The sequence below is a fragment of the Natrix helvetica genome (genome assembly GCF_964273705.1).
Source record: "Natrix helvetica genome assembly, chromosome: 16".
Taxonomy (NCBI): domain Eukaryota; kingdom Metazoa; phylum Chordata; class Lepidosauria; order Squamata; family Natricidae; genus Natrix; species Natrix helvetica.
Window position 1 is genome coordinate 97518 of NC_138563.1, and position 22778 is coordinate 120295.

The following is a 22778-nucleotide window of genomic DNA, read 5'->3' on the forward strand; positions in this document are numbered from 1 at the left end:
ATTGCCTGGTGCCCCGCCCCCGCCCCGAAGCAGCCGAGAAAGACCTCCGGGCGGAAAAGAGGAGCCAGCGCAGGGGAGTTCCGGGGCGAAAGAGCCGGGGAGGCTCCAGCGACGCACACGCGCAGAGCGAGCGAGGAAGGGGCGCCGCCGCCCTCTCCCCCCCGCTCCTTCCGGTCGGTCTCCGGGAGGCCATCCGGCCAAGGTTTCGCCTCCCGCTCTGGGCCTCCTCGGGGCCGGGATGGCGGCGGCGGCGGCCGAGGACGAACAGGGTAAGTGGCGGGGAGCCGTCGGCCCCGCGAGCGCCGCTTCCCCGCTGGGCGTCCCCAGCTTCTGCCCATTCCCCGAGTCCCCCTCGCCCCTCCCCGCTTCTCGGCCTCTCCCCACCGGCCGCCGCCTCCCTCTGTCCTCCGGGCCTCCCCCGAGAGTCGGCTGCCTCTGCCGCGCTTTCGCTTTGGGCCCGCCGGGGACTCCCCGCCGAAGGGCGGCTGGAATCGGGCCCCGCCGCCCCCGGAGTCCCCCCCCCGGGCTCCTCTGAGCAGAGGTGCTGCGCGGGTGCAGAAGGGCCGGGCGGCCGGGGACGCTTCTTGGCCCCACAAGCCCTCGCCTGGTGTCCGGAGGGCGTGATGACAGCCGCCGCCGCGGTTCCCGGGGGGGGGGAGGGTGGTCCTGCGCGCGAGCGAAGCGAAAGTTTGAGGGGCGGCTGGGGAGCTGCTTCCCGGAGGGCTTGGGGAGGCTGTGAAAACAAGCAGCGCCTGGCAGAGTTGGAGAGGCCCCTTCATGGAGCCCCCTCCCTTCCCATGCACGCCAGGCCTCCTTGGCAGAGAGGGCCCCGGTGGTTCTGGAGGGGGACGGGACGGTCCTTGGTTGCCGCCCCTCAGGTGCCCCAGGAGCAGGGCTGTTTCCTGAGGTGCTCGCCTGTCTAGAGAAGGAGATTCCAGAGGGTGTCTTTTCCCCTGAGGGGCTTTGGACCTGACTGCTCTCTATAGACCATGCAGCCTGCTCCTGGCAAGGGATCCGGCCGATTGGGCAGCAGGGAGTGGGCCTCTGTTCCTCAACCGGCTGTATTTGGAGGATACCCTGAAGGTCTTAAGCAGCTTGCCAGGTGTGGACGCCCAGCGTGGTCCCTTGCAGTTGACGTGATGTCGGAGGACAAGGGGGGAGTGGTTTGTTTTCCGCCTGTGCAACTGGTTGGATAGAGGGTCTGAATAGGCTTTTCCGGAAGGGAGGGCTTCATCCAAGTGAACAGCCTTCCTGGCCAAAGCAGGTGCTGTTGGAGATGAATGTCCTGTGCTTTGCAGTGACTGTCCTGGAGAACAAGGGCGGCTTTAGCGACAATTCGGTCCTTGGACCCCTGTTACCGATTTCCACTGTGAGGCACGTAAGGGCTGCCGTGCTGACTCCTAGAAGACAAGCCCCTCAAACGTTGTTGTTCCTGGAAGTGGAAACGTCCTTTCCTTTTGCCTTCAAAGGAGGGAGGGGGGGAAGTGCTGAATGTGCCCAGTTGCTGTCTAGGCAGTTGGCCTTTCGCTGTCGCCTGCCTCTGTCTTCCTGGGAGCAAAGCACGCATCTTCTGGGCAAGGAGTTGGGCTCTTGGCTCCTGCAGTCTTTGATAATGAGGGATGTGATGAACTTCATGTGATGAAATCGCGGGGCTTGGCTAGAAAGATTTCTGTGCCTTTGGCAGATGAGCGCCTGCCCGTCAAGCCCTGTTCCTCTGAACAGAACACGCCCATCCAAACAAAGGCTGCCTAGGAAAGGCCTGGCTGTGGGAGCGGTGCCCGAGAGAAGCCAATCTTTGCATAGGGCTGCTCTTCAGCCGAGCGGCATCCCAGGAGCGCTTCTGAAAGAAAAGGGCCTTGCCAGGAATGTCCTTATAGTGAATCATGGGGCTGAGGTAGCCAGCTCAGCTCGGCCTTGGCGCCTAGCAGTGGTGGCTGGCTCGTGGGGTTTGGGGCAGTGCAGTATTTTTCCACCCATACCTAGAAACAGGATCGGGCTCTTCTGCATTCGTTGCCCTGCTGCTCCTGCTGCTGAAGGATGACAGCCGTTCATTCTCCTTAAGCAGTTTCCTTGCACTAAAACGTGGCAGCTCCAACCTCTGCTGACCTGGGTCCTTTCCCTCTGGGTCTAGCTCCACCTGCAGTGCTGAAACCTGATCTCGGCCCCATTGCAGGGCCCTTCCAGCTGTCTGGTGAGTCGACAGGCAGAGCCAAAACTGGGATGAGTCCTTTGTCCTTAAGTTAACCTCCCCATTCCCTGGGGATCCTGGATGGTCCGAATTCCTTGTACCTGTTTCATTCAAATGGCAGAGTGTGGGTTCTGGGTCAGTTCCTCTTCCCCGTTTCTGTGAGTGCAGTGATGATTGAGGTGACCTGTCAACTTTCACTTTAACCTCTGATCTTGCTTGTAGACTAGCTTCTTCTGCCTGCCTTGCCTGCCAGAAGGCTCAATATTTGCTTGGTCCCGTTGACCTCCTAATCTTGCCCTCTCGTGTGTTTCTAGCAGCAGACTTCCAGTTGAACCCCTTTGTACGTTATTGATCCAGCCTCTGGCTGAGGCTTGAGAAGACGCTGAAATAAACTGCTAAGAACTCAAGAAAGCAGCTACGTAGGGATGAGCCTCCGTCATGTGGATGATGATATAGTACTACAGAGAAACTGCTCTATTCTCTCTCCTCTACCTTAAACAGTTTCATGCATTCGCTACTTAATTGCACCATTCAAAACAGAATAAATGCTGAAGTGGGAGGCATCTCTAGGACTTTAACTGTGGAGGATGAGAATTTGGTAGGGCTTCTTTGGAATCTCAAGAATTGCAGCCATTTTTGTGCTGACTCCTCCACCTCGTAGAACAGAAATTGCTACAAGCAGTGAGAACTTCCATGCATCTTTTGTAAAATAACAGTACTGTACAGAGTGAGGAATTACTGTTTAAAATTCCAATCAATGAAGATTGTGTAAGTATCTGGATTTTTAAAAACATCTATTAATGCCAAGGCACATGTGTAAGTAATTTCAAGCTCAGTGCTTATTTTGTGGAAGAGGAATGTCTGGTATAGATGGCCACATCAGCTGGGTGGCACATTTTTCTCTGCCGTATGCCAGAGGCAAATGGGAAGGAGTCTGTGGATCCAGCTGGGCAACAGCCGTTTATCTTGGAATCCCTCTTGTCCTGCAAAGCCCCTGAGCCCAGCCGGCTTCCTCCCACAGCCGCTTCAGTGAAACAGGCCCAGGGGTTCCGTGCTTTCGTAGGAGGAGACCTGAGAGCCCAGCCCCTTGTGGCGTCCAGCCCTTTCCCCCTCAGCAGGCCATCCAGGGCATCCAGGAAGCGCCTCAAGCGCAGGAAAGGAGGGCAACAGCAGCCGCCCTCTGCTCCCATTCCCCAGCAACCTGATGGGAGGCCGCCTATTTCCACCAGAGTGGCTGCCTTCTTTGCTCCATCCTTTCTTTTACTGAGGCAAGAAAACAAGGCTTCTCCATGAAGGTTCCCTCACCATAAAACCCCCACTCTGATGGGATTCCTATTGGCTGAATGGATGTCCGGAATGGAATGGAAGTAGAAACAGGAGCGGAACAGAATTCTCTCTTAGCCAAGGCTGATTGGACACACAAGGAATTTGTCTCTGGTGCAGAAGCTCTCAGTGTACGTATGAACAGCAAGTGATAAATCGTGATCATAATCATAAAATACAATCATCTGGGTATATTTGTTTTAGTTAGGAAGATTGCCAAGCATTTTTAGTCATTGGTTGGTAGGTAGGTAGGTAGGTAGATATTCACTAAGATCTTAATAAAGGCTTTATACTTTTTGTTTTAATGTGTATGCAAATTTGGCTTGCATTAAACACTCAAATATCTGGTTGATAATTATGCATATCCATTTAAAGATTTGTTACATACTTTTACCGCTGCCTTATGTGCATTGGTTGCATTGGTGATTTTCTCTTTCATAGATACTGTTCCAAGTATCTGCATGTTTTAGCCTAGTCATCCAATTTTAAAGTTTATTTTTATCCACGCTGCTTGCTATCTTCCCTACAAATCATAGTTGCAAATAACTGAATGCATAAAACAGAGGGACGCTTGTTTTTATGTACAAATTGGTATGGCAGAGTTAATAGCCTGAAGATTGGAATTTAGGCGATGGGTTAGCTTAGGATGTTGACAAAGGTATTAAACCATAATGATTTGCAACCTATGAATGGCGTCCTTAGCCTCCCCTGGTCCAACTACTTTAACATGAGCTATATAGTACATCTGAAATTATTTGACACATCTTTATGATACAACTTCAGGGCTGCCGTTAGATAACGCGGCTGCATAGTCATCACACGTGTACCTTGGGGTATCTTTACATCTTGGACTGCTGCATGATACTACATCATTTGCTTCAGCCCCAACCAACACATCAGAGGTTTTCCTGCCTCTTCTCTGTTGGGGAGATATGGGAAAGGATTGGGTCGTAGCAAGTAGGAAATATAAAGTTATGGGCCGCGTTTCCTAGCCGTATAGTAACAGTTTTACTTGGTGCAGCTATATTTATTTTATAGCAGTTTAATTGTTTTTGTTTTATAATGTATGCCACTCAGAATCATTTGTTGAGAAGAGTGGCTATAGAAAGCAGATAAATAAAGAAATGGGCCGATCCTCCTTCATATCCCTTTTCCTTTAACCTGGCATGTGATTGGCAGCAGAAGAAGGAACCGATGGGTTTTTTCCCCCCCTGAAGGCAATTATTGCTAAAGCCATAATGTGAGGGGGGGGGGACTCTTCCTCACCTTTCAATCAACAAATGTGAATTTTTCTAGCATTCTCCTCTACCAAAGAGCCTCTTCGACATTTGATGCACAGGAATTTTCGATAAGATACGACCTCCCAGTCATCTTTCCTGCAGAAAACTAAGAGAAAAAAACAGCACTTAGCTTTCTGCCTGTCAAGAATCTTTTCAAAGCTCAGAAATAGCTACTCTTAAAGAGGGGAGTCAGCAAGCCTCACAATTACGTCCTCAGGAAGTTAGTAGCCTTCTTAAACTTTTATAAACATATTTCACCGTTAAGGATCTCCTGGTTTATAAAACTGTATCCTGTTTGGCTGTTGGATTATACATGGATTGGAATTAATCCATGACTGGGAACATTTTTTTTGTGGGTGAAGGTTGGATACCAGTGGGATTACAGCAAAGGTGAATGTTTATATTGGGAGTGCTGCATAGAGCGTTGCTAAATTTGCAATTGACTGCTGGAGGATGGATTTAAAAATTCATGGCAAGGGGCTGTAGATGAAACCCCCACATTTGGGCCAGGCTACATCTGATGTACCTAGATAAGGAGGGGGGAAGGCAAAATGATTTGCGGACTTACGAAGAAATGTATTTCTGAATAGCATTCAAGATCAGACTTCATTTGATCTTGTGCTGTGTCTGCTTTTTAAGATGCTTAGCTCTCCTTAGCCTTTACTAGATCTCACCCATGTCGTTGTTGCCCTCCTCCTACTCAGATCAAATATAAGTAAATCTATTTTTTGTTATTAAAAAGCTAAGATTCAGTAACTGGCATTGAAGAGAATTAAATGGAAAACATTTGGCATCACTTTCCATTTTACATGGTGCCCGTATGTTTTACATTGTGCCTGCTTTTTGGCACGAAAGGTGAAGGGAAATATTCACAATTTATACATAATGCTGGCCAAATTGAAAAAAAGCCTGATAAATGTGTATCGTTTCCCCGCTGTGAGGCAGAGGTTATGGAGTTGGACCCAATGGGGGTGTGGACTTCTCCACCCTCCGTGAAGTCATAAAATGTAATCCCATAAAAATCATCTAACAATTTACTAATTTATATAGAGTCACAGGTAGTTTGGAATATGCAGCTGGAATTCCATGAGCAAACATTCCTGCACCCATTAAAATTCTTTCATTATATGGGTGGTTTTTAATCACTCACTTAAAAAATGTGTCTAATAATTCTTTGGCACAGTTTCTCTGTGTTTAAAACTACAGTTGCTGGTGAGAAAAGATCTGTACCCCGTTCTTATTGCAAAGAATAAGAGTCCTTTATTTCCAGAGGACAGAATCTAACCTTTTCTGTTTATGTGAAAGTGCTTCTTCCTTGGACTAGCTTAGGCTCATCTCCCATGTGTCCTGGTGCGCATTTCTCTTTGAGGGTGCTTAATGTGCGCCTCTTCAGAGCTGAGTGGAGTTGGCGAAGTCACGGAGGGCCTTATGGGTCCTCTGAAGTTCCAGGAAAAGGGTGCCATGCGAGGTGAATCACTTGCTCTGGAGCCTTGCGCAGGCTCTGCCAAGAGGCCCAGGAAGGCTGCCAGATGCTTTTTCTCAGTCTTGCTCATAGAAATGGCAACCTTTGTCCTTCACCAGGCCGGATACACACCGTCTCTGTGCTTCACGTTTTCTGCTGTTAAAAATGGGCACCAGGAAGCTTTGGTTTGCAAAGGCCTGTGCTGCCTGAGAGGGTGGATGTAATTGGTCTTTGTGAAGTGATTGGCATCCACCCCCCCTTTCCCCCCCCCTCTCCCTCTCTCCCTCCCTCCCCCCTTTCAGTGCTGGTGACAGTGCTGTTAATGCACGGCAGTTTGCTTATTTTTCAGTTTGGGAAGCCCTGCTATTTCAAGGAGTTCTTTGGGGGGAAAAAAAAGGGGGGGGGGCATTTGCCATTTCTCTTGCTCAAGTTCAGCTTTGACAAACATGGAGAAAAAGAAACACCCAGTTTAATTACATTCTTATCAGTCTTTTCTGAGAGAAGAAGCTGTGGTTAAAGTTCAGGAAAAATCTCAGGTTAATCTTAGGGTGCCGGTTTTCCTATCAGTGATATGGAACAGGTAATGCTGACCCAATTTTCCAAGATACGGCGTTGGAACATTTTTTATAGTGGTAGTTATACTGTCCTCCTTTGGGTTGGATCCACAGCCCTTTTTTATTTTTGTCTATTTTTGGGGTGGGGGGGGGGTGGGGGGGTGGGAGGCAGTTTGTGGTAAATAAGTGAAATAATGAAACGGCTGGGAATTAGGGCAATGCACTGCTAGTCACTTTCCCAGAGGGGCCGTTCCTCCATCCCTTGCACCAAGATGGCCTTGCCCCCTGCCCTACCACTGGCAAGACTCCTTTGGTGGTTCCGGAAGCCTATTTTGGAGGCTGCGTCATAACTGAAGAGAGACTGAGCTTTTGAGTTCCTGACAGCCCAGGGTCAGGCTGTAGTTGCACGCAGTCATTTGTGCTTAAAGGAAAATATTACTGGTCACTGCTTGTGTTCTTTTTCCTTTCCCTTGCTTGTTCCTTAGAAATAAAGGAGCATTGTGGAATTTGTCCCATGAAATTCGCTTTCATTCCTTCTAGAAGGCTTGCTTCCTGTATTCTTTCTCTTCTATCCCTTTTGTCAAAGATGGCTTATTTTAAACTAATTGCCCTACATAAACCTTGACTTACTGCCATATATGAACTGTAATTTTGGTTTTCAGAACCCAGAATTGCTTCACAGTACCGTTATATTAGTAAATCCAAAAAGAACACTTACTCAGGTATGCTCTTGTGAAACAGTTCCTCCTGCACAGAGACCATCACTGTGAGATAATAGCAAGCGACACGGTTATGTGTTTTGGAGAATCTTGGGGTCCTCAAGATTGATGGAACTGCTTATGGTAACTGTAACCATACTTAAACCCAGACTAGGGAGGGAGGGAGGGAGGGAGGGAGGGAAGGAGGGAGGGAAGAAAGAAAGATTATTACAGGACTGATGATGCAGATCATACACACATTGAGTTTCCAAGCTTGCCTGCACAAAGGATGAATGGAAAAACTTAGGGCTCACTTAGTATGCAGTTACGATACTTGATTTTTTGGGTTGCTTCTTCTTCAGAAGTGACTGGTAGTTAAATACCGTCACTGGCCATGCGTATACAGCTTTCAAACAGGTTATTGGGAGAATCCCTCTTTGCTTTGGTGGCTTTGTGTCTGATTGGAAGGTGAATTAAGACTAGAGACTTTAGCACAGTTACAAAAAGATATATTTCTTTCAATAGCAGATCATTCTTCTTGAATCTCCCAGGGATAGTATACCTGGTTTTAAAGATGGGGAAATTATCTTATTATTAGAACTTCTCCCCTATCTTCTCCTAGCCTCTTGGACTGTCTTCTGTTTAAAAGTCAATCTGACGTTTTGTCTAACCAACTTCTAAGGCAAGGTGGCCCAATTCTACTTTCCTTTTACTTCTCTATTGTCCAGCCTAAAAGATAGAGCTCAATGCTTCATATTGATAACAATTCATTTTCTTCAATTCAAAAGCATGACAGCGAGTGGCACAGCTTACTCTCCTACGTCCACCAAAATCTGCTGCTTTGTTCCATAGAGCCCCCCTTTTTTTTCTACCATTGTGTATGTTCTAGGTAGGTAGCCAAAGAACTGTAGCACTATCCATATGGCACAGGTAGCATTCTTGATATCTTAGCATCAGCATGTCCGGCTACCAGGGCATAGCACTGTCGTCCCCTGCCAAGTCATTGGGAATGGTGCCTGCTGCTGGTTTGTTTCCTCCTGCAGACGAGATTAAAATATAATTCTTGTGGATGTGCAAATTAAGGAAAGTCAAGAAAAGTGCCTGTTTGTTGATACTTTTGTGTTTATAGATGTAAAGGTTTTGGCACGTTCCTATCTCCTCTATGTACCTACCACACACCCGAAAAATCTGTTGGTCATTTGAGGTGTTATTTTTGATCCAGGGATGTAGCAAGTCAGGCATGACAAAAGCCAAACCAGCAAATTCTTTGCAACAGAATCGCTGCCCTCTTGTTTTCCTCTCTCGGACACAGCAGAGAAGTTACTGCTGGGCCTGGTTGGAGAAGAAAGCTTGGACTTGTCAGTGGGATCTTTAGAGACAGCTAACCCAGGAGGGGCTTCTTAGCAGGGGCACTTCTCTTCCTCCTCTGTTTGGAGCCTGAGAGTGGGGAGGGGGAAACACCCAAAATCACAATTCTTAAGAGTTTTGTTAGGGTTTGTTCCCCAATTTAAAGACTGAGGTCAGATTGCAACAATAGTTAATAAAAGCAACAATGAAAGTATTTCTAATGGGAGATATCAGTCAGCAGTCTAGTCCACTTATCATTCCCCCTCTGAATCTTTCAGTACTTCTCACTTTTGTTGCGCTGGGCAACAGACAGGAAAAAATTTCTTTCCAATTACTTTGGAACTTTGTAAGAGGGAGTGGAATAACGTAACATGTTTTGGGTATGTGGGTGTGTATTTGAGGCAAAGCAGTAGCGAGGGCAGGAAAGTGCTGATTATAAGGCTGTGGAGCAAACTACTTTCTTCTATCAAGGATTACATGGTTTGGGGGAAAATTTGAGATTGAAGTTTGGCAATTGGCCGGACAAGGACAAGAAATTAATAAGGACTCCCTCCCTCCCTCCCTCCCTCCCTCCCTTTTCTCTACTACGTTTTCGGATTTCCAGGGCAAGAGTAAATCTTTCTTTCTTGGCAAACCTGATCAGCTGTAGACCACTTATAGTGCAATTTGCCGGCTGCCTAAGCAGGGTTTAGCAAAACAGTCTTCAAGATTGCTATTGGTGGTGTCTTGTAAGGAGTGGAGATCTCCTTATAGCAGCATTGTTCATCTTTTTCATAGCGAAAATAACAAATGCAAATGAATGTAGTTATTCCAGTAGAAATCTGAATTAAAAGCATGCAGAAATATTCTTAAGGTTCTTTCTGGTGTGAACGGCCTCTGAAATTCCACTATAGGGAGAATTATCCTTTTGGTAAGTAAGGACAGAAGTTCTAGAGAACTTTCAATCCATCGGAAACCAACATCCATTTGCCTTTCTGCCATTCTTGCTGAAAAAGCCGCCTCTTTCTGCTAGTTTAAATTCATGTTTGATTATTGGAATCTGATTTATATTTTATGGAAATATCTATTTGCTTTCATTTTAATTAGTGTTCTTGGCCTTTTGAAGCTCTTCCAGATGCCAAAGTTATTCTTGCCCGGTAGAACTGAGAATACAAGGATGTCTTTATTCGGTGCTTTTAAAATTATCGTTTACAGCATTTGTTTTGCAGTTTCAAGCATAATGTCTTGAGAACTACAGATAGACATTTAGCATTGACTTGTTTAGTGACTGAAAAAGTAACTTTGCAATTTCACATTTATGACCTTCACAGGTCTGTACAGAAAAAAAAAAGCTGGAGTAAGTGGAGCAAGCACAAGCATAGTTGCAGTTTCGCTTAGCGAATGCTTTGCTTAAGGTTGCCTGTCATTAAATGAGAACAACCTGTGTTTCATGATGGGATGTGCGTACTGACCATTCTGCCCCTTGCTCTTTGGCAGGTGGCTTAGGCCTAAAGCAAAACCTTGCCCAGAAGTGGAAATGGTGGTCCTTTATCTGGAGTGGAGCTGGGTCAGGCAACTCTAGCTAAAGCATCATCAGATGCAGGGAGTAGCAGAATTGCTTGTTTGTGTATTTATTGATTGCACTTCTACGCTGCACACCTAACTGTTGAAATAATGCTGGGCAGCTTACAAACAGAAAACAATTAGGATTAAGGAAACAGCTAGAAAATGAAGGCCAAGAGGGTGGAATCCAGCCTGCCAGCCATCCCCAGCATAGGCCACCCCCATCAGAGGCCTAGGCCGGCCAGGAGAGCCAGGTTTGAAGGCCCATCGGAAGGCCTCACATCTCCGAAGGCCGAGTATTCCACCCGTCCCCTTGTTGCTCCAGTCTCATGCTGCCAGGCGGGGCTTCTGTCTTGGTGGATGAGGGGTCAGGGAGACAATGCTGTGAGAGGATGCAACTTCATTGGCCTCCCACTGACTCAAAGGGGCAGATCTCTCGGATGACCTTTGTAGCAACCGGCCAGACTCCACCACCTCTTTTTCTTCTCTAGAGTGAAAAACTGTCCCGGCTAGATGTCCCTGCAGTTCCAGCCACCTTCAAGGAATTCATGACCCTGGATATGGATGTCGTCCTCTCGGATTTTGTTCGCTCAACGGGGGCAGAGCCGGGATTGGCAAGAGACTTGCTTGAAGGTAAAAACTTCAGTTTGAAGATGGTTTTCACTTTTTACCGCCACCCTCGACTCTTGCATTTTAGTTATCCCTTTCTGAGTTGCAAAATAACACGGTCATCTCAGAAAATGCCACAACCGGCTATATATGATTATCTACAGCTCACCCAAAAGCTTCCCGTCTTGAGGTGGGGTTTTGTTATAGGATTTTATTCTATAGTTGGGTATCTCCTAAGTCTCCGTCCGTGACAGTTTTCCTCCTGTGAAATACTTATGCTTATGATGATTCCCTGAATGGGCAGAAAGGGTTAAGCGCCTCTGTTTCTAGAAATTTAGAGAAAACAGAGATAAAAGGCTGAGATCGGGGAAACTTCCTTTAGATGGTGGTGGTGGTGGTGGTGGTGATGATGATTCCCAAATTTTCCTATGAAGGAGAAGCGGAGAAGGTTGGCTTGGCTTTTTAAAACCTGCTTAGGCTTGTTTCCTTTTCCTAGGGAAAAACTGGGACTTGAATGCTGCACTGAATGATTTTGAGCAGCTGAGGCAGGTCCATGCCGGGGTCCTGCCCCGTTCCTTCAATGACGGTCGCACTTTTAAATTTGTGGAGAAGGAGATTGCCCGGAGTGTCCGTCCGCAGCTGCAGCGCCAAGATGATATAATTCAAGGTAAGTGCCTCTCCTGGTGCTGAAAATGGTTGCTTTATGGATAGAGGCACTCTTTGCTCCCCAAGGAAAGCGAGTCAGCACCCGCAGGAAGGTGGTGAATTTTCCCTGCCTTTGAGTTCCTGCCACAGTCCGGAGAGGACAAGGATGCCGCCTCTGCAGCCGCTCCCCTTCCTCTTCTGTTTTCAGAGAAGCGCTTGTCCCGAGGCATTTCCCATGCCAGCTCTACCATCGTCTCCTTGGCTCGCTCCCACGTCTCCAGCAATGGTGGCAGTGGTGGTGGTGGTGGCGGCGGCGGGGGCGGCAGCGAGCACCTCTTGGAGATGCCGATCTGTACCTTCCAGCTCCCTGACCTGAATGTTTACAGTGAAGACTTCCGGAACTTCATTGAGCGGGATCTCATTGAGCAATCGATGCTGGTGGCACTGGAACAGGCTGGTGAGTAGAGAGTTGCTGCTTTTCGGAAAGGAGATGCAAAGGCTTAACCTCTCCTTGGCCCTTCCTGAGGATCGTGCTCAATTAAAAAGCTGGAAAAAATGATAGGTTAGGTATCCTCTTTGTGCCATTGCTTCCTGGGCCTGTAGTTCTTAGAGCCAAGCACCAGGGTGCTTTAATTCAAAATGCCCCAGAACCACCTACATCAAAGAGCGGCTTTCATTTTCAGTCCCTGCTGACTTAAACCATCCTCCATTCTATGCAGGTTCAGAGATTAGCATTCTCACTCTGGTTCCTCTTCCTTTGATCTGTTAGGATGTGTTTTCTGGGGTGGGAATTTGAAAATTGCAGCACACGACAGCATTCTCAAAACTAAGAAGAGGAAAAATACACCTTCTGGGGCTTTCCTTTCATCACAATGTCTTCTGGCTTACTCCCTTAAGGTGATAAGATTTAAGGTTACTTGGACTTTAAAATTGTCCAACTTAGAAAAGATGTTCAGGCAGTTTCTTGTCTTGCGATCAGGAATGCCTTTATGTTGCTTTCAGGCATAATCTGCTATTGCTTAGGAAGACAATGATGTAAGCCTCTAGCACCCGTGTGTGTGTCTGTGTGCGTGTGCGTGTGTGTGTGTAGCAGAAAAAGGATGATGTACCCAAAAGAAATAGACAAAATAAAAATCCTTTTGCAGTGAACAGTATTTTAGCTTTCCTAAGATTTGGCTTTATCTCTGTTGCTGTGTGGAATTCTGCTGCTCAGTGACAGGGTGGGACTTGGCTGTGCTGCAGGCCACCGAAATGGGGAGTGGCTGGTCTGTTTAGGAAGGCTGGTGGCTGAGGGCCAATCATGTCTGTTTCCAACCCTTTCTCGTGGAGGACGACGGAGGACCCGTAGCTGATCTCCAGCCTGTTAAACGATTCCAGGGAAAGCAAGGGGTTTATTGCCCGAGATTAATCATTCTAATCAAAAGCTTCTCTTCTTCTGAGTCTCCTGGGAGGAGCCAGTTCTTCTTGAGAAATGCTGTTTTGCCTGTCTTGCTGGGCTACCCTGATATTTTGTTATTTCTTCCATCCCTTTTTTTTAAAGGAAGCTGGGGACAGTTATTGCCATATTTAAGGCGAGATCAGAAGTTTTGCTCTAGTTATAAGGGAAAGATTGATCTGGTTGGTTTGCTGCTAACTCTCCCCCTCGTCTGTTTGGCTTTGTATGACTCAGTCCGGTAATCTTCATGTCCAGTTTAGTTTTAAGGTCCAGCAGAGTCTTTCTTTTTCTGTCACCTCTTTTGTCTCTCAAGTAAGTAGCTGTTGTAGTATAGTAGGTAAGAGTCAAAGTTTTGTGACTCTCCAAGAAATTCTTCTTTCTTTCCATAATAGCGAGGAACAACTCATTAAATGCAAAAATTAGGCCAAATGAGGATAGCAGCATGTACTTGAAATGCTCCAACCCATAAAATGCAGAACATGTGTTTGTATTTAGTATGTATATACACACGTCGGTTCTCCCCTTGCCTAGGCCGTCTGAACTGGTGGGCCAACGTAGATCCCAGCTGTCAGAGGCTGCTTCCCTTGGCAACAACGGGGGATGGAAATTGCCTGCTTCATGCTGCATCACTAGGTAGGATCTTTCGGTCGTAAAATACACATTTATTCTGTGCATTCCTTCTGTTGCTAGGCAGCTGGGCCCTGGCTTCCTTTCTTTTTCCTTCCTTCCTTCCATAAGCAACAGCTTATGATGTTTACAGTTTCCTGGTAAGAATGACAAATACCTCAAGTTACCACAGAATCTCTTTGAGTAGCCTTTTTTGAGCCCTTTTCTCAGGCTGCATGTCCCAGATTCTCCTCCTCCTCCTCCTCCTCCTCCTCCATCAGCTGGGGTTCCTGGGTGCTGTAAGCCACCAATATTAAAGTAAACCAAAATCAAAAGCATTCATGTGTATGACCTAGGCCCAATGGGACATGGGATTGGGCCCAAGTAAACATGCCTTCAAAGGATAACTTATTTCTTATTCCCTCCTGACCACCTCCAGGTATGTGGGGTTTCCACGACAGGGATCTGATGCTCCGCAAATGCCTTTACGCCCTGATGGACAGAGGGGCGGAGAGGGAGGCTCTGAAGCGGCGCTGGAGGTGGCAGCAGACCCAGCAAAACAAAGAGGTAACAGTTTGGAGCGGCCTTTGAGGACCGGTTCTCTGCTTTGTTCCAAAAAGGGGATTCTTTAGCCTGAGATTCAGCCTGGGGTCCCTTTGGAAGCCTCACTCTCTCAACTGTCAAAGACGGGGGTCTCTTTTCTAAACATCTAAATGCAGCAGCTCCTCCCAGACCAGTCTTGGGGGATAATCTTGAAGTATAAATCCCTCTAAAATAGGATGATCGAGAGGAGATGTTTTGTTTGCATACAGATCCCTTACTCTCTTCACTCTCTCTGCCAATATTATAGTCTGGCCTAGTATACACAGAAGAAGAGTGGCAAAAAGAGTGGAATGAGCTGATCAAATTGGCTTCAAGCGAACCCCGCATGCATTACGGCACCAACAGTGGGAACTGTGGAGGGTAAGCAGGACATTTCATTAAGCAAGATATTGCAATGCCCAGGACTTCAGCTATGGGTGGGTGGGGGCATACCTATGGGCCCTTAAAAAGATTCTCAAATGGAAATAAACGTGCTTGTTTGTGAAGGCGCATGCGGCAGAAAACTGCACCTGGTTATGCCACCTACGTCAATTCCCACCGAATGGCAATTTATGCCTGTCTTGGCCACGTATGTATCATAGGCCAGTCTTTATTCCAAGGGCTGCTGGCTCCAATCCATAGCGCCTGCTGCCTTCTAAGTGACACAGGAAAGGGGTGTGTGATACAGTGGTTCAGCATGCAGAATGTTAAACGTCATCTCTTCCCCATGCGTTTTGGTTTGTTTTCATCAGGGTTGAAGGATCTGAGGAGCCTGTGTACGAGAGCCTGGAAGAATTCCATGTTTTTGTCCTTTCCCATGTATTGAAGAGGCCCATTGTGGTTGTGGCAGACACGATGTTGCGAGATTCTGGAGGAGAAGGTAACAGTGCAATGAGGTGCATTAAGAAAGTGCAGCTGTGATCTGCCTTGGTAGTGCCAGTTGCTATTTTCAGTATGCTGCTTACTTGGAAAGAAAAAGGCCCCAAGTAGTAACTCTTTCAGTGGGAAGCCTCTGTAAAAGGCTGTCGAGACGCAGTTTCCATTGCAAATGATATTGACAATCAAGAGCTGGCTGGAAGAAGGAGTCAAGACAAGGAAGAGTAGAGACGCAGAGTAGTCTCAGTGGTTACTTTTGATTTCATAGTAAAAATTGAGTGTTTTCTCAGTGTCCATAGTTTACTTAGTCATTGAATATAAGGTTTGGAAGAGATCTTACAGATTATTGAAGCGTCTGCTCAGTGTAGAAATCCCGTATGGCAGTATTCCTTACAAGTGGCCATCCAATCACTATTTCAGGGTCTCCAGCAAAGGAGGGCCCACCCCTCCCCTGGCAGTCTCCTGAATAGGTTCCTTGAAATTTGAACTCACTGGTTTCTGTCCTGTCCTCTGGAGCAATTCTGTATAGTTTTGTCCCATCTGTTCCATTGTAGCCCTTCAGATACTTGAAGAAGACCGCAATTATGTTTCCATCTAGTCTTCTTCTCCAAGCCACAGACACCATTTCCCCCAACCATTGAGGGGGTCCAGGAAACCCCTTCTGCAAGGGAGGCTGGAGATCTTTTCTGAAAGTCCAAGGAAGCCCTTTCTGAAGACCTTGGGACTTTGCGTCTCATTTCTCCATCTCTCTGTCCCCACCATCTACTTTTCTTCTATGTTCTGAGAGGTTTCCGGGTACCGTTGAACCTCTAAAGTGCTTCCTGCATCCGTTCCAGGAATTCCTTGTTATCTCTGATAAGATTATGGCCTGGTGGACAGTTGTGCTTTTCTCCCAGGGAAGGCACCAGCCTGCATGTAGCACAGGCATAACTCTTTGAATCTTCCAGGAAAAGCACACAGACACAGAATAGATCACAAAGGGCAGTTCTTTCTGTCTCTACATCATTTAATGTAAGTCCTCCCCTCTCTTGACCTTTTTTGCCAACTTCCCTCAGCAACTCCCTGCCGGTGCACCCATTCTCTTAGTGAGAATGATGATGGTGATGATGGTGGTGGTGGTCCTGGCAACTGAGGAGCGAGGTTTCACCAGAGGCTTCTTTCTCCTTTCCAGCGTTTGCTCCTATCCCTTTTGGTGGCATTTATTTGCCTCTGGAAGTTCCTGCCAGCAAATGCCATCGTTCCCCATTGGTTCTGGCCTACGATCAAGCCCATTTCTCAGCCCTGGTGTCCATGGAGCAAAAGGAGCCCATCAAGGAACAAGGTGTGCACAAAACAGGTTGCTGCTCTGTTAACCTTTCTTCTGTCCTTGCTCTCCGTCTTGGACCCTGTAAAAACATGGTCCCCTCGGTAGCCCTTTTCATTAAACACATGGCTGGTTCTTTTGCTGGTAGTTTTCCTGCTTTCCCAACTCCAAATTCTGTTTTTAGGGGCCTTAAGGAAATTGTTTCTTTTTTTCCCTTTTTCAACCTAGCTGTGATCCCTCTGACAGACTCTGAACACAAACTGCTTCCGGTACACTTTGCAGTGGATCCTGGGAAAGACTGGGAGTGGGGTAAAGATGACAATGACAACGTCAAATTGGCAAGGTAAATAAAAGGAGAGCTCAGTGTAGGAGAAACGTTGAGTTTCTACATTTTTGGATTTCATATTGGAGCTTGAAAGGAGTAAGGGAGGACAAACAGACTTCCAGAGAAACAGGTCTTGGTAAAGAACAGTATGGAAATGGAAGGAATGGAAAGAATCATGCAAGAGAGGAGAGGTTAGGTGCAGGAGGAGCCCCCCAGGGAGGGGGGGGGGGGTCAGGGCATCATCAGCCTCTGGCCCTTTGCACACCCACGAGAGATCTGAGTCCAGCCCACCTTGAATTCCGTGGGCTCCTATCTGCCGCCTGGCTCCTTTGACCGTTAGCACTTCAGATTCTTGTAGAGGAGCTTAGCTGAGGAAAAAAAAAACACATTTGAACCACCTTGACTCCTGATTTTCTGTGCGTGGCTTTAGGCTGGGAAAGGGGAAATTGCTAACGACAGAGGCAGTCTTTTGAAATATGAATTAGAGTGAAAAAAAGTGAGGAAGTCTGATACTCCTGTTTTGAAATGTGCAATAATTTCTCTAGGGTATTATTATTTATTTGGAATGTTCTTTCATTCTTGGAATTTCTATAAGATCCAGGGACAGGAGCTCCGATGTAACTCAGTGGCATCATTTTGTTTTTGTTTTTGACATGGTCCTGCCTGTTTATAGTGTGACACTTTCACTGGAAGCCAAGTTGCATTTGCTGCACAGCTACATGAATGTAAAGTGGATCCCTTTGTCTTGTGAAATGCAGGTAAAAAATGTTAAGGGAATCAAATTCCATGTCATGGGAGGGATACTTCAGATTATTTTCCCGTTCTCCCTAGAATCCTAGATTTGGATTATTTCAGATGTCGAGTCCAACCCCCTCCCCCTTGTTCAGTTCAAGAATCCACTTTAAATAATCCTTAACTAATGGCCGCTCAGCCTCCTCTTGAACATATCTCCCCCCACCCCCTCTTGACAGTTGCTTTCAGTGTGCAACAGTTCAGGAAGGGGTTTTTTTTCCTTCAGTTTTTTTCAATGAGAATGTGCCTTTCTGTAACTTAAATCCATTATTCTCACGAAGACAAAATTATTGTGCTAAGCAGAATTAGATGAAAGAGGCCTTTGTGCTAATGTTGCAAAGGTGGCTTGTTTAGCAAGCAATGTGACCGTTTGACTTACATTCAGCCTACTATGATTTAAAGAGATTGATATACTAAAGTTACCCGTGCACTAAAATGTGTCTTTATAGTGTCCAGAATTGTATAATCCTTATTTGAACCATGGTTATCTTTTCTTTCTGGAAAAGGTGCTCCACTCTTAAGACAGACCCGTGTTACTGTAGAACTAGATGATATGGAGAACAGCCTCTCCTGCCCAATCCCAGTCTCCCCTTCCCTTGGCGGTGGAAAAGTTTTCTTTAATGCCGCACAGCCGCCTTTTCCTATGTGTGTACCACTATGTCTCTCCGTTCTTTCCCTAGGCACCTCTTGCTCAGCCAGAGTCTCCAACGGCTTCTGCAGGAGATGAGATCCGATCGGCTGCAGACTCGGGGGATTCAGATAAGGAGTCAGTTTGCAGCAGCTCAGCAAGCAATAGCGGCAGCAGCAAGACCAGCAGCAAGGATAAGGAGAAAGAAAAACCAAAGAAAGAGCGGGAAAAGGACAAGGAGAAGAAACGAGCTGATTCTGTAGCCAATAAACTTGGAAGTTTTGGCAAAACTCTGGGGAGCAAGCTAAAAAAAAATATGGGCGGGTTAATGCATAGCCGGACCGTCAAAGGCGGAATAACCAATGGACAAGGGGAGACCTTGGAGAAGAAAAAGAAAGGCTCCATAAAAATAAGGAAAGGAAGTAAGGAGGAGGCGTCTTCTGGAGATATTTTGGCTCTTCCAGAGAAGTCGGGTCCAGCTAGGACATCTTCAGAAAAGCAGGCCGATAACTACAAATACAGCAGTGACGTCAAGTTGAGTTTGAGCATCCTACGAGCCACCATGCAAGGGGAGCGCAAGTTCATCTTTGCCAGTCAGCTGAAGACCAGTCACCGGCACCAGTACCAAGAGGAGATGATCCAGCGGTATCTCCTGGATGCGGAGGAGCGCTATTCTGCAGAGCAGAAACAAAAGGAAGCCGAGAAGAAGATGGTGGCACTGGGCAACGTGGGAGCTGCCAAAAAGATGGACTTGGAAGGCAATCCTCTCAAAGGAGAAGAGACTCTGCTGAACTCCATGGACCACCCAGGACTGACGCCATACAGTCTCCAGAGCTCAGATCTGGCCACAGTGGGTACTAAAATATCCAGTTTTTCCACTGGCCACTCAGGAGTCTTCACCATTCCCCGGCCTTCTCTGATGAGCAATGTAGAAAGCACCTATCCTCCTACTTACCAAGATGGCCGAAGACAAGTGGCTGGAGGCCTCTGTGCTCCTTTTCCCTCTTACGCTACGCTGCCCAGGCAGTGCGCACAGAGCCGTTCCCACCTCTCCCAGCAGGTGGGACACTTCTGTACCACAGAGATGGATATGCCACCTAGTTATGCGGAGGTGGATTGTGAGGGCTCTTCCTGCCCAGTTCTGTCCAGCAATGGCTATCAAGAAAGCACAGAGCCAGATGGTAGCTCTCCAAAAGTTGTGCAGGGTGATCGAAGCAAAGCATGGCTGCTGTACAATGTACAGCAGACTAAATGCAAACAGCCCAACTGCAGTTTTTATGGACATCCAGAGACTGGAAATTTCTGTTCATGTTGTTACAAAGAAGAGCTGAGACGCAAAGAACAGGAGAAAGAGACACTGATACATCGGTTCTGAAGAAACAAAGATGTGTGCTTCATATCTGGACCCATGAGATATGGGGAATGCAATAATTTTCTCTACCCCCGTTCCCCTCCCATTAAGGGGAAGAGTTGGCCAGTTGGGGTTGGTAAGCTGCTGGTGGGAGTGGGGGAACCAGAACCCCTGACTTCCTAGAAGCAAACTCCATGTTGAAGAGCAAGGGCTGCTAGAATAATGTGTTGGGGACATTTCCCTGGAAGGTGGGGGTAGAATTCAGGGAGGTTGCATTTTTGTGCAAGACTGTAGTTGTTGAATCAAGCAATTCCTCTAGACCAAAGCTTTGAATTCCAAGATTAGAGAAAAACAATGACAAAAGGCCTCTTCTTATTTGCTCATCCTCCAACATATTTTTTATTTTTATTTCAAAGGGATTAAAATGAGTATCCTCAGATTTTGCTTAATGCCTGAAATTTGCAGGCTCTTTAACAGTTTCATGTCTTTTTTATGACTATTTCTATGTCTCTGGGGCATTCTGACACTGCACAGGGGCCGTGTTGGAAAGGAAGTATTCTGAGGAGTGAGTCAAGTTCAGTTACCTCCCTGTTCTTCTGATGCTGCCTCCTTCCAAACCCACCCATCTTTTTCCCACAATTGTCTGGTCTTCTGAGCATGCCTGTTCTAGCTAGTCTTAGCTTCAGTTAGTTAAGAGATGGGCTCCAGAGATTTTTTTTCTTTTAAGTATATATTTTAAAATTCTTGTCAGGAGCCGAATGTGCTAGGTGGGACGGAATCAAGTCACGGTGTTGTTTGTATTGAGGAGAGAAAGTTTTAATTGAAAAACGAAGCTGTTCTTGATGGAATCAAACTACTTTAGTAGAATTTTGGAGACCAGGAGGGAAATCAGTGGGGCTTTAATAAGAGCAATAAACCACTGCAGGCAGCTTTGAACAGGGAGATGAAAGGTGGTAATGAGGCATCACGGCAAGAATCCTTAGCTATCTGATTTTGCTCCAGCTACTTTTAAAAGCATCAGAAGATACATCTGTGTAATATTTTCTTGTCTGCAGAGAACAACCTTCTTCCTGTCCAAGCTATTTTATCCCAGACTACCTCTGTTCTATATAGAAAAAAATCTGACTTTGGGGGAACATAAGACAGAAATTATTCTTTGTTCCTTGCGGGTTTTCTAACGCAGTACATTAACTTCCCATCACCTCCAGCCTTCAGAAATATTGGTATATTTTAAAAGCACCATTTGTGCTTTTAAACACATTAGTGTTGCAGCATTTGTTGCAAATATTTTTCCAATAAATAAAGAAAACGCCCTCCTAATCAGATATTTCACATAGACATATATATGCCAGTTATATTTTGACTGAATTTTGAGTGGTGGATAACGTTTTTCTTTCTTTCTTTCTTTCTTTCTTTTTTGGGCTCCTTTGGGAGTATAAAACTATGCAATTATTTTCCATCAAGAGCTGCTGAGTTGGGACAGAGAACTGCAAGTGTACTTAATATTTTAAATAATAACCCAACACTCATGGCTTTCTTTAATACTTCTTGCACTGCCTTAACATGGACAGTAGCCCAATATGAAATAACATGGCACTTTCTTGTGTCTTTCCTAGATAATTTTATTTGAGAAAGGAGCACTATTAAGAGGCAAATATGTATGTATTGCTGTGTTAAATTTGTCAGGATCTGCTGCATGATATAAAATTAAAGTGGGGCTTGCAGAAAAGCTGAGACACACAAGATGGATTTGCACTCACAGCTGATAGTCCATCCACCCCTCTTGCTAAAAGCTGTCTTGGAAGATGATAGATTCCTTAATTTCAGAGCCCCATAATAGGGAAAAGGTTTTTTTAAAAAAAATCCAGGATATGCAGAGGGGTAAAACCAGGAGCAAAAGAAAAATAAAACCATGTATTTCTCTTGTTAGGCAACATAAATGTTTACATTGTGATCAGAAAAAATAATTTCAGTCTTAAAATTTGACAGTAGGTGGATATTTGGAGATTATAATTCATATGATCTGAAAACCCAATTCTGGATGTTCAATTTTGATATTTCAAGCAGTTTTGTGGTTTGATAAAGACTAAAAACGTATTTGAGGAAGAGCTTGTTCAGTTGGCTGGTGGCTGTATAGAGTAGCTGAGCTCAAAGTAGCCTTTTTTTAAAACTACACATTTCTTCAAAAATTAACTATCCTAAATCTATTTTTATGAGGGCAGCAGCAATGGTGGTTGCATGATTCTTATGATTCTCTGTGTCACTTTTCAGTGCTGGTTGTTTAAGATGTTTAGTTATCACAAGAAGTCCTATCCGTGACATTGGACTACTTTGTATTTAATCACTTTCGCTAAATTGAATGTCCTCCCCAAAATTTTTGTTTGGAAATGCACATATGCTGTCTGGAAGACATCATATATGCAGAATTCCCCCTTCCCATATATTTTTTTCCAAGTAGTAAGACCTCTTTCTAGAGATCTGTGTGATTTTTTTTTTTTTTGCTTTTCCAAACTAGTAGTTTTGAGATTGTACCTTGACAGTTTGTTGCTGATCACTTTTTAATTATAACTAGTATTATAATTATTATAGCAATTGGGTTCATAGATCGTAGCATTTTTGTACATCAAGATAAAGTGAACACTTTAAAAACCTCTATTTGAAAAATATTTTTCTATGAACACCAGAATTTTAATTCCAAAACCTCTCCGCCTTAGTAACAGTGAATTCTCATTATTTAACTTCTGCCTACCAGATCAAGTTTGAATTGGTATAGTTGTTCACTGACTTTCCCTTTCCCGACCCTTCTTCTATTTTTCTGAAAGTGTAGGTTTGTTTCCTTTATGGTGAAACAGCACTCTTTTTTCATTAAAAAACAAAGGTTAAAAGTACTATTTATTGAAATAATAAAACCATCCCCTTTATATTCATTGTCTATGCAGCTATAAATTGAATGCAGTGGATATATTTTAAGGTACCTTTTTAACCATTATTTTCTTGAGCAGAAATATAAGCAGATGAGTTTCCCAAGCACCTTTTTTAATTTAGTAGAAGGGACACTACAGTAAACAGTTTTTCAAGGGAGAAGTTTGTGGTCTTGCTCCCTCTGCCGGAGGAAAACGTTTATGGCACACTCTGAGAAATTTAACAATTGGTTTATTCCCACCTTCCCTATGGATATGGATGCACATATGCAGAGACCACAGATTGAGGCAAGGCATGCATTATTAGTGAT

At 45.6% G+C, this 22778-nt stretch overlaps 1 protein-coding gene across 2 annotated transcripts; it reads left to right on the forward strand.

The window, feature by feature from the left end:
* Positions 1 to 60: 60 nt before the first annotated feature.
* On the forward strand, positions 61 to 22047 carry OTUD7B (OTU deubiquitinase 7B). 2 transcript variants are annotated; one of them, XM_081967769.1, is made up of 12 exons: positions 61 to 269; positions 10886 to 11027; positions 11500 to 11670; positions 11857 to 12105; positions 13615 to 13716; positions 14129 to 14256; positions 14540 to 14652; positions 15024 to 15151; positions 16319 to 16468; positions 16679 to 16793; positions 17449 to 17533; positions 18248 to 22047. In XM_081967769.1, exons 2-12 carry the CDS (start codon positions 10943 to 10945, stop codon positions 19568 to 19570), a joined length of 2649 nt encoding a protein of 882 aa, XP_081823895.1. In that variant the 5' UTR covers positions 61 to 269; positions 10886 to 10942; the 3' UTR covers positions 19571 to 22047. The 2 variants fall into 2 exon arrangements, with proteins under 2 accessions (XP_081823895.1, XP_081823894.1); XM_081967768.1 differs by having other exon boundaries at positions 135 to 269; positions 11481 to 11670.
* The last annotated feature ends 731 nt before the right edge of the window (positions 22048 to 22778 follow it).